Source organism: Staurois parvus, unplaced genomic scaffold (assembly GCF_062004578.1).
Source record: "Staurois parvus isolate SC_StPar_1 unplaced genomic scaffold, SC_StPar_1.0 ptg000882l, whole genome shotgun sequence".
NCBI lineage: Eukaryota > Metazoa > Chordata > Amphibia > Anura > Ranidae > Staurois > Staurois parvus.
In genome coordinates, this window is record NW_028318678.1 from 1,290,045 (window position 1) to 1,302,308 (window position 12,264).

The window sequence follows — 12,264 nt, forward strand, 5'->3', positions numbered from 1 at the left end:
GTTTTGATGGCAGCCAGATAGAGGAGTACCTGCCGCAGCCACCTGAGCAAGTTTAAACAGCTGTAAAATCGACCTTGACAACCCGCCGGTGACAACACAACAAGGGCAAAACAAAGACTGAAGTTTCTGCTATTTCATTTTTTTTTTTTGTGCCAACAGCATAGCAATGCATCTTGCTGCTGTATACAGTAGTTCTTATAAACCATGTCTGCGTGAAGCTGTCCTCATCAATAACGATACAAAAATTCCTGCCTGTCTGTGAGAGTGTGATCAGCCTATATACTGACACAGAACACGCTCTCTGTGCTGCTGGCGTGTTATCTTCCCAGCATTCACCTCTCACTCCCAACTTCCCCACACTGGCTGCAAGCTCCAAAGCAACATTAAGCCCTTTCTGGCAGCCCTTTAAAGGGATCTTATTTCCTGGCTTTCCTGATCATATGTTAACTGTGATTGGCTGTCCTAAGTGTCTGTGAGTGTGAACAGCCTATATACTGACACAGAACACGCTCTCTGTGCTGCTGGCGTGTTATCTTCCCAGCATGCACCTCTCAGTCCCAACTTCCCCACACTGGCTGCAAGCTCCAAAGCAGCATTAAGCCCTTTCTGGCAGCCCTTTAAAGGGATCTTATTTCCTGGCTTTCCTGATCATATGTTAACTGTGATTGGCTGTCCTAAGTGTCTGTGAGTGTGAACAGCCTATATACTGACACAGAACACGCGCTCTGTGCTGCTGGCGTGTTATCTTCCCAGCATTCACCTCTCACTCCCAACTTCCCCACACTGGCTGCAAGCTCCAAAGCAGCATTAAGCCCTTTCTGGCAACCCTTTAAAGGGATCTTATTTCCTGGCTTTCCTGATCATATGTTAACTGTGATTGGCTGTCCTAAGTGTCTGTGAGTGTGAACAGCCTATATACTGACACAGAACACGCGCTCTGTGCTGCTGGCGTGTTATCTTCCCAGCATGCACCTCTCACTCCCAACTTCCCCACACTGGCTGCAAGCTCCAAAGCAGCATTAATCCTTTTCTGGCAGCCCTTTAAAGGGATCTTATTTCCTGGCTTTCCTAATCATATGTTAACTGTGATTGGCTGTCCTAAGTGTCTGTGAGTGTGAACAGCCTATATACTTACACAGAACACGCTCTCTGTGCTGCTGGCTTGTTATCTTCTCAGCATGCACCTCTCACTCCCAACTTCCCCACATTGGCTGCAAACTCCGAAGCAGTATTAAACCCTTTCTGCTGGCCCTTTAAAGGGATCTTATTTCCTGGCTTTCCTGATCATATGTTAACTGTGATTGGCTGTCCTAAGTGTCTGTGAGTGTGATCAGCCTATATACTGACACAGAACACGCTCTCTGTGCTGCTGGCGTGTTATCTTCTCAGCATGCACCTCTCACTCCCAACTTCCCCACATTGGCAGCAAACTCCGAAGCAGCATTAAACCCTTTCTGCCGGTCCTTTAAAGGGATCTTATTTCCTGGCTTTCCTGATCATATGTTAACTGTGATTGGCTGTCACAGTAGTCACATGATTGGAAGCCCATCCTACCAACTCCTGATCTTAAAGCAGAATTACAATTCATCTGAACACCACAAAACAAAATACTATTTTAACTACTCTTGGAGCCGAGCGTACTCAAATATGCGACCTGTCGGGCGGCTGGGCCCTGACACCAAGGGAACACATATTTGAGCTCCCATTATAAACAGAAGATATGCACCCTGTGTGCTCCCGGCACATTTACTGGCGCCTCATGGAAGGTCCCGATCACTACTTGCAGTCGGGAGCTTTCCAATCATGCGACAGCCAATCATGGTGGTCACATGACCCTAAACCCTCACAAAACCCCTTAAAGGGCCGAGAGGCGCCAGTGCCAAGGGGTTAATTCATTTTTAAAAAAGCAAACTGCCCCATCCACCCATGTCTCCATGCTTTATTTTTCTGAGAAATCACTTTGAAAAACACCCCCTGGCGTCTCTGGCTGTGGCCATCTTGAATAAGGGCAGATGATTCATATAGCAGTTACTTCCTAAAATTCATCTGCCCTTGGCTCAGGCATGCAGGCAGGAGGGTGTTCTTAGCTGAGAAAGCCCCTCCTCCCCTCCTGAAGACTCCTGGGATATATGACATCATTTGCCTAGGCCAGAAACCAGGAAGTAACTGAAGAAACGTTAAAAAAAAAGTTTGAAACAAGAAAATATGATATATCTTCTTATCTATTTACTAAGGCTAGCAGTATAAGGATTAAAAATAGTTGATTGAGTGAAATTCCACCGTAAAATATACCTAGAAGGTAAAACTTTATTTTTTTTTTGATTAGAGTGGAAAGAGATTAGAACCCCTGGTCCATTCTTATGGAGATGTGGTTCTACATATGAGCAAGGCGGATGAAAGGACAAGATCATTATGGCTGAAGGAGTATATAAAATCCCCGCAAGCGCTTTCTGACCTTTAGTAATATAAGGGTCCCTGGAGTGTCGGTGAGCGTGTTTTTCTCACGATGGTGTCGGAGATCGGTGGCACAGGCACAAGACTGTATTTTTGAAACACCAAGAATTGGAAGATTTGCTGCACCTTGGTGCGGTGGACTTTTAATCTTCCATTCACATGCTATGGTTCATTATGTTATGCTAGGATTTGTGGTAGCGCCAGAAACTTCACAACCTCATCTATATTTTACTAAAAATTGGGCAGTTTATTGTGTTTGTGTGTCCTAAAATGAACTTTAGTGTATTGTTTACTGAAAGTTTGGGTTTCCTAGACCTTTGCAGTAATATCGTGTGACATCAAAAAATTGCATCTACTACTATTGTATTCACCCTTAAAGGGTGTCTGCTTTCAGAAAATATATAATGTTTTGGGGGCTTATGCAATCTTTAGGCGAGTGGTCTCCAAACTGTGGCCCAAGGGCCGGAAAAGGCCCTTTGCTTGCCTTTATCCGGCCCTTTGGACACTTTTCTTCCCACAGACACGGACAATGGGGCATATTTCCTGTTACTGACATCAACAACAGAGCACTATTCCTCCCACTGACAACAATGATCGGGCACTATTACTCCCACTGACACCAACGATGGGGCACTATTCCTCCCACTGACACCAACGATGGGGCACTATTCCTCCCACTGACACCAACGACGGGGCACTATTCCTCCCACTGACACCAATGATGGGGCACTATTCCTCTCCCTAACACCAACGATGGGGCACTATTACTCCAACTGACACCAATGATAGGGCACTATTCCTCCCACTGACACCATAGATGGGGCATTATTCCTTCCACCAACACCAACAATGGGGCACTTTTCCTCCCACTAACACAAACAATGGGGCACTATTCCTCCCACTGACACCAACGACGTGGCATTATTTCTCCCACTGACTCCAATGATGGGACACTATTCTTCCCACTGACACCAAGGATGGGGCACTATTCTTCCCACTGACACCAACGATGGGGCATTATTCCTCCCACTGACACCAATGATGGGGCACTATTCCTCCCACTGACATCATAGATGGGGCACTATTCCTCCCACTGACAACAATGATCGGGCACTATTACTCCCACTGACACCAACGATGGGGCACTATTCCTCCCACTGACACCAACGATGGGGCACTATTCCTCCCACTGACACCAACGACGGGGCACTATTCCTTCCACTGACACCAATGATGGGGCACTATTCCTCTCCCTAACACCAACGATGGGGCACTATTACTCCAACTGACACCAACGATGGGGCACTATTCCTCCCACTGACACCAATGATAGGGCACTATTCCTCCCACTGACACCATAGATGGGGCATTATTCCTTCCACCAACACCAACAATGGGGCACTTTTCCTCCCACTAACACCAACAATGGGGCACTATTCCTCCCACTGACACCAACGACGTGGCATTATTCCTCCCACTGACTCCAATGATGGGACACTATTCTTCCCACTGACACCAAGGATGGGGCACTATTCTTCCCACTGACACCAACGATGGGGCATTATTAGTCCCACTGACACCAATGATGGGGCACTATTCCTCCCACTGACATCATAGATGGGGCACTATTCCTCCCACTGACATCATAGATGGGGCATCATTCCTTCCACCGACACCAACAATGGGGCACTTTTCCTTCCAATAACAACAACGATGGGGAACTATTCCTCCCACTGACGCCAACGATGGGGCACTATTCTTCCCACTGACACCCACAATGGGGCATTATTCCTCCCACTGACACCAATGATGGGGCACTATTCCTCCCACTGACACCAACGATGGGGCATTATTTCTCCCACTGACACCATAGATGGGGCATTATTCCTCCCACTGACACCAACAATGGGGCACTTTTCCTCCCACTAACACCAACGATGGGGCACTATTCCTCCCACTGACACCAACAATGGGGCACTATTCCTCCCACTGACACCAACGATGGGGTACTATTCCTCCCACTGACACCAATGATGGGGCACTATTCCTCCCACTGACTTCAACGATGGGGCATTATTCCTTCCACCGACACCAACAATGGGGAACTTTTCCTCCCACTAACACCAACGATGGGGCACTATTCCTCCCACTGACACCAATGATGGGGCACTATTCCTCCCACTGACACCAATGATGGGGCACTATTCCTCCCCCTAATGCCAAAGGGGCAATGTTTACTCCTACTGATGACAGGGCAATTTCTATTCCCAATGGCCACAGTCCAGCCCCCCTCTAAAGTCTGAAGGACAGTAAACTGGCCCTTTGTTTGGAAAGTTTGGAGACCCCCGCTTTAGGCCTAAAATGATTTTTTAAACACGTGTGCAAAAAATGAAAAAACGGCTCTGGCAGCGAAAAAAAACCTAAACTTTACTCCAGGGGCGGACTGACCATTTGGAAACTTGGGCACTGCCCGAGGGCCCGGGGTCAGTAGGGGGCCCCATGAGATGCCCCTGGTACCTTTTTCATAGGCTTTATTGAGTTTGGGCAAAGACACAGGGGCCCCATGATCCCCTATTGCCAGGGGGCCCTATGAGTTGTCAGTCCGCCCCTGGTTTACTCCATCTATTGCACTGCGACTAGAATAATGGTTCAATGTTGCAGGACAGGTCCTCTTACCTCCAGAATGGTGCATCTTTCTGACAAACATTCCACATCTTCACAGGGCTGGAACATCCCGAGGGTGACGCAGTTCAGCAGAATGACCAGCATGCTGATGTGCTCGAACCACGTGGAGAGGATGGAGTTAAGGAGAACGACTTTTTATATTGAGGAGGGTTTGGGGGGAGCGGGGAGTACAACAGAGAACACACATTATACATGAATCACATTACTCCCTACAAGACACAAAGCATCAAGATTGCATCTGTTTCTGATTATTTTGATATGCTGCTGCTAGATTAGATGATTCTTGATTTGTGATTAATCTCCCAAGATGCACCAGGACAGGCAGGAAGTCTAAATCATCTATGTCTCCTTTAAACCCGTCTTCTGTTTTAACTATATCATCCAATCATCTTTTGAAAATATTAATAATTAAAACTGCTTACAAATCACACAGAATATAGATTGTTGTGGCAAAATACTCACATTGTATCTGGGCACCTGGTCTGTGTTTTCTGCATGTTGGTGGGCAGTAAGCCCAGACAGACCAGTGCGTCTTCAGTGCTCATTTGACAATAGGTATTGTTCTGTTTCAAATGCCAGTTTATGCATTGGCATACCTCTTTAGACCCAGTCTGTCTGGACAGTATGGTCACCTGCTGACTTGGCACCATCTGCAGGCAGCTTAACTCTTGAAATAGGCAGAGAAGTGGAATAAAAGACAATTTTTTCTTCAGCTATTTGCAGTACAGATGTTTTTGTAACCTTTTGAAGTGTAAAAAGACAATGACTTTCCGCAAAACCCTGTCTCTGAATAACTAACATCGAGGTGGGAACTTTTAAGAAGTAGGGAGGACTAAACTAACTAGCATTAAACAGAAGGGGAGAACAGAGGAAGATGAGCAAAATGACATCAGTAAACAAGTTGCAGTGGCCCAAAATCACCGCTAGATGTCAGCATACCACAGATCAATAGTAACCTAATGCATTTCAATACAACAACAAAAAAAAACTACATGGATGCGGGGCAGAACGGGTATTTTGGTGGAGTACTAAACCCAAACCAAGACGGATAAGACTTTAGATTTAAATGTTGAGGCAGCTCTTGGTCGAGTGGAGTATCTTTGGAGTCCCTGGGGTTGTCTAAAAAGTGTAGAGCAAGAGTGCCTTAGATATATTGTAAGTCCAGTAAATCTTTATTTCTCACAACAGGAAGTCACAGAAAAACGCATTTCGGGGGCTCAATGCTCCCCTTCATCAGAGCCTGGATGCCGACAGTAAATAGGGACAATAACAGACAACAAATTGTGACACAAAGGATAGGATTTGGCGCTAGTTCATGGTCACCACTCTGGCTGCTTGATCAGTGACCTGAACCATCCTGTATGTCATCATTTGTTGTCCAGTATTTTCCTTATTTAGTATCAGCATCCAATCCCCGGTGAAGGGGTAAAAGGTGTCCCCATTGAAACATTTCCCCTCTGTTCCTGTTCTGGTGACAACTTTCTCTCCTGATGGTTTCCATAAAAATAGAGGGTGAATCTCCCCAATGGGGGCACAGACAGCAATAAAAAACCCCAAGAGGGGGTCTAACCCTTCCCGATTTATCTAAAACTCAAAAATGCTTGGGCTTTGGATACACTTTATCATGCCCTGGGGAATGTTTTAGGCATATGTGTATGGTCCTGCTAAAATATGTACCAAGCAGGGGCGGACTGACTATTTGGAAACTCGGGCACTGTCCGAGGGCCTGGGGTCAGTAGGGGGCCCCATGAGATGCCCCTGGTGCCTTTTTCATAGGCTTTTTTGAGTTTGGGCAAGGACACAGGGGCCCCATGATCCCCTAGTGCCCGGGGGCCCCATGAGTTGTCAGTCCGCCCCTGGTACCAGGATGTATTTTCATCCTCCATGTACAAAAACACATGCAGAAGTATAGTATCAGGTGTTGTATGGTACATGATGGCTCCACTGGCAGCACCTTTCACCAGTTCCGGCATAATATGTTGATTGCAGAGGAGCGGATGTCTGTTAATTGGCCCTCTCATTAGTATTATGTAGCAGGCATGCTGGAACATATAATCTGTATCCTCTTCTTTGGAAAAATACAGATGGAAAGATCTGCAGACACGGGGGAGACGAGGCCTTTCTACTGGGATAACGGACTAATCACCACGACTAGGTAGCATGAAACCCTTCACTTCCACCAAGGAAATCTCTGCTATCCAGTATTTGTTTTAAATAAATGTCCCCAAATTTCTTACACTTTGTTGTTATAATAGCTTCTTATGAGTCAATACTGCTTCCTAAAACTCACTCCCAATGATAACAAAACACTGACAGTGGTTCCATCACCCCCTGCAGATTTTGTAAGTTTGCCCACTTACAAAGAAATGAAGAGTTTATAATTTTTATCATAGATGTATTTTAAATGATAGAAACAGAATATCAATCAAAAATCCAGAAAAACACACGATTCAAATGTTATAAACTGAGTTGCAGTTCAGTGAGTAAAATAAGTATTTGATCCCCTATCAACCAACAATAATTCTGGCTCCCACAGACTGGCTATGTGCTTATGTTGTATTATTATTATTATTATACAGGATTTATATAGCGCCAACAGTTTGCTCAGCACTTTACAATATAACGGGAGACAATACAGCAACAATACAGTTCAATACAAGAGGGATAGGAGGGCCCTGCTCCTTGTGTACACAGATTAGTCCTGTCAACTTAAGAAGGGACTCCCAATGACAACTCATTATGAGTATAAAAAACACCTGTCCACAGAATCTCTTTTTTGGACGCCCCCATGGGCAAGACCAAAGAGCTGTCAAAGGATGTCAGGGACAAGATTGTAGACCTGTTCAAGGCTGGAATAGGCTAAAAGACCATCAGCAAGAATCTTGGTGAGAAGGAGACAACTGTTGGAGTGATTACTCGCAAATGGAAGAAATACAAAATAACCATCAATCGCCCTCTGACTGCAGCTCCATGCATGATTTCGCCTCATGGGGTAAGGATGATCATGAGAAAAGTGAGGGATTAGCCCAGAACTACTCGGGAGGAGCTTGTGAATGATTTCAAGGCAGTTGGGACAACAATCACCAAAAAAACCATCGGTAACACGATATGCCGTCATGGACTGAAATCCTGCAGCGCCTGCAAGGTCTCCCTCCTCAAGAAGGCACATGGTCAGGCCCGTCTGAAGTTTGCTAATGAACATCTAAATGATTCAGAGAAGGATTAGGAAATGGTGTGGTCAGATGAGACCAAAATTGAGCCCTTTGTCATTAACTCGACTCCTGACTCAACTGTGTTAGGAGGAAAAAAAATGCTGACTATGACCATAAGAACACCATCCCTACAGTCATGCACAGAGGTGGAAACATTATGCTTTGGGGCTGTTTCTCTGCTAAAGGTACAGGCTGACTTTGCCACATTGAGATAGGGACAATGGACAGGGCCATGTATTGTAAAATCCTGGATGAGAACCTTCTCCCTCAGCCAAAACACGGAAGATGGGTCATCCAGCATGACAATGACCCAAAACATACCTCCAAGGCAACAAAGGAGTGGCTCAAGAAGAAGCACATTAAGGTCATGGAGTGGCCTAGCCAGTCTACAGCAGGGGCGGACTGACCATTTGGGAACTCGGTCACTGCCCAAGGTCAGTAGGTGAGATGCCCTTGGTACCTTTCATAGGCTTTTTTGGGTGTGGTTTGAGTGTGGGCGAGGACACAGGGGCCCCATGATCCCCTATTGCCCGGGGGCCCCGTGAGTTATCAGTCCGCCCCTGGTCTACAGACATTAATCCTATAGAAAATGTATGGAGGGAGCTGAAACTTTGAATTTCTAAGTGACAGCCAAGAAACCCTAAGGATTTAGAGAAGATCTGTAAAGAAAAAGTGGACCAAAATCCCTCCTGAGATGTGTGCAAACCTGGTAACCAACTCCAAGAAACGTCTTACCTCTGTGCTTGCCATCAAGGGTTTCTCCACCAATTACTAAGTGATGTTTTGCTTGGGGATCAAATACTTATCTTACACACTGAACTGCAACTGGATTTATAACATTTATATCATTTGTTTTTCTCTGGATTTTTGGTTGATATTCTGCCTCAATCATTTAGAATACACCTATGATCAAAATTAGCCAATTTATAAAATCTGTAGGGGATCAAATTATTATTTTCCCCACTGTATATGCAAAAAAAACAATACTGGCTTTAGGTACACTGTAAAGATGAACTCCAGTATCAGCAAAAAGAGTTTTATGTATTCTTCTTTGAATCTTGGTGTGCTTTGTAGTAATCCAGTATAAAACATTCCCTATGTGCAGAGCTTCCTGTAATGAGGACCGCTCACTGCTGCTCTCTCTTCTTGTGCGGGGTGACTGGTCTTGTCTCCGCCCCCTCCTGTAGTTTTCTGCAAGCAGCTTGTAGTGGGTGGAGCCTGCTGGGCCCCTCCCACAGTTCTGTTCTCTGCACAGGCTTTGTACAGCCCAGTGATGATGTCACTGCTACTTTCCAAGGTAATATCTAGGTTTGTAAAGTCTTATGCTGCACGCAGAGAGGATTTGTATTCTTTGTGGCTATTGAGGAATAGATTTAAATGAAAGTCTGTGCGCCTGGAGTTCAGCTTTAACACATAACTTATTTAGGAAATACTTTCTATATTAGAACAACCTAAGCACAATGCAATGAAAATACTCAGTGCGCAGTACTTCAATATTTGACCTATGAAAGTGTTTGTAATAATTGATGGAATCAAGGCAGAGCTTTCAAAACATCACAGGCTGTGCAACCATCGATCTATAAACACCTTCCCCACCCGTCACTAATCACACACTTGTATCGCTATCTGTCTCATCGCACTGCACTTCTATAGTCAGACATGAGCTGGCTGCGCTCCATCCCTGCTGCACCTACAGTGGGACTTCTCAGGGATTGGGAACACTTCACTAAGCCGCCACAGGATGATTCACATGGCTTTTTGTCTTTTCTATATTAAATTAATCTTTAGTAGGTTTACATTTATACTAGGTACACACACTGATTTGTCTTACAATACACTCAGGCTGTTATCTGCATGGAGTTTGTATGTTTCCCCTCTGTTTGCATTCTAGTTCATTCCAAAAATCGTCACTGTAGGTTAAAGCCAAACCCTTTTTTTGGAGCAAGGGTTAAACCTGTTTTTTGTTTTTCAACGTGTGTGTCATTGTTGGGGAGATTGTTTCTTATCTCCTATACTACAGACATCCAAGGAAGGGAGGTGAATTTCCACTTGTCTCCATAACAGGATTCCCCTTACTTCCTGAGGAAAGGAAAGGAAAAGAAAGGGAAAGGATCAATTGGGTCTAGAATGGAGGAAGGAAGAACGATAGGAAGGAAAGAAGGCAGGAAGGAAGATACAAAAGGGAAAGAAAGAAAGAAAGAAAGAGAATACAAAACTCTAAAAATAAAAGGGAGGGAGGGATGAGGGAAGGAAGGAAGGAAGGAAGGAAGGAAGGAAGGAAGAAAAAGTACAGTGATAGGGGCTTCAGGGAAGGAAGGAAGGAAGGAAGGAAGGAAGGAAGAAAAGGAAAAGAAAGGGAAAGGATCGATTGGGTCTAGAATGGAGGAAGGAAGAAAGATAGGAAGGAAAGAAGGCAGGAAGGTAGATACAAAAGGGAAAGAAAGAAAGAAAGAAAGAAAGAAAGAAAGAAAGAAGGAACGAAAGAAAGAAAGAGAATACAAAACTAAAAATAAAAGCTGAGAAAAAAAGGAACAGAGGGAGGGATGAGGGAAAGAAAGAAGGAAGGAAGGAAGGGACGGAGGGAGGGAGGGAGGGAGGAAGGAAAGAAGAGGAAAGGAGGAAGGAAGGAAAAAAGAGGGAAGGAAGGAAGGAAGGAAGAGGAAAGGAAGGAGAGGAGGAAGGAAGGAAGGAAGGAAGGAAGGAAGGAAGGAAGGAAGGAAGGAAGGAAGGAAAGAGGCAAGGAAGAAAGGAAGGAAGGAAGGAAAGAAGAGGGATGGAAGGAAAGAAGGAAGGAAGGGAGGGGGGGAGGGAGGAAAGAAAGAAGAGGAAAGGAAGGAAAGGAAGGAAGGAAGGAAAGAAAGAAGGAAGGAAGGAAGGAAAGAAGAGGGATGGAAGGAAAGAAGGAAGGAAGGGAGGGGGGGAGGGAGGAAAGAAAGAAGAGGAAAGGAAGGGAAGGAAGGAAGGAAGGAAGGAAAGAAAGAAGGAAGGAAAGAAGGAAGGAAAGAAGGAAGGAAGGAAGGAAGGAAGGAAGGAAAGAAGAGGGAAGGAAGGAAGGAAATACAGATGAAATCCTTCTGTTTGATCCTGAATGGCCCTTTAGGCCTTGTAAAAGCCGGCAGCAATCTGGACCCTATACATACAGTACAGTAAAGATGAGCAATGCTGCACTTTCCGGACGTTTGCCTCTGGCAGAGCTCGGTATCAGTGACAATGGCACTTTGGGGTATTAGAAAGGCTTCCTGGCACAAGCAGAGATTTACCAGCATGCTGGGATTTCTCTCCTTTGAAATGACAAATCGCTACATCCATCATCCGGCTACATTCACAACGGAGCGTTTTTTCAGTGCAGCTGCAGTACTATGCGCTCTAGCTGTGATTCACATGTGTCACCTTTTATCCTAGCGCTGTCTAGCTGCAGTGCGTCACTCCGGCCATTTTAGTCCAGAAGAAACAGGGTCATTGTCTAGGCTCCTAGCCTGCCTGACCCCGCACCGTGTAGTAGCACCATTTAGGGCCCTATGGGTTCCGGGCGGAATGCGTCTGTACAGCCTGCACTGTTATTTAGATGACTGCCTGGAATCAGCCCTTGTTAGTTGTGTTTATTATCCGTATCCAGCCATTAGCAGTAAATCCTTAACACCCTTATTGACCTACTTTGTAAATCAGTGCATTAAAGCAATTCTACTTTGTGGAAGATAAAAGAAAAGTGCGAAGGCTCTGAGCGCTGCGATCCCGCTATGTAAGATACCATCTCCCGCCGAGCCCTAATGTAGTTAGAGAGGACCTGTCATGCATTTAGATTGTAAGTTCTCACAAACAAGACCCTCCTAGCCCTCATGTATAGAATTGTATTGTAACCGTACTGTCTTCCTTTACATTAGTGGGTGGGGCCTGCTAAGCTCCTCCCATAGCT

General features: G+C 45.3%; 1 protein-coding gene across 4 annotated transcripts in view; it reads right to left on the minus strand.

The window, feature by feature from the left end:
* The window catches only part of CACNA1H (calcium voltage-gated channel subunit alpha1 H), a 710,377-nt gene that overhangs the window by 344,916 nt on the left and 353,197 nt on the right, over positions 1-12,264 (minus strand). For all 4 annotated transcript variants that reach the window (XM_089656030.1, XM_089656029.1, XM_089656027.1 and 1 more), the window contains exon 3: positions 5,131-5,242. In XM_089656030.1, the coding sequence (XP_089512156.1) occupies positions 5,131-5,242 (112 nt within the window). The remainder of the gene's footprint in view (positions 1-5,130; positions 5,243-12,264) is intronic.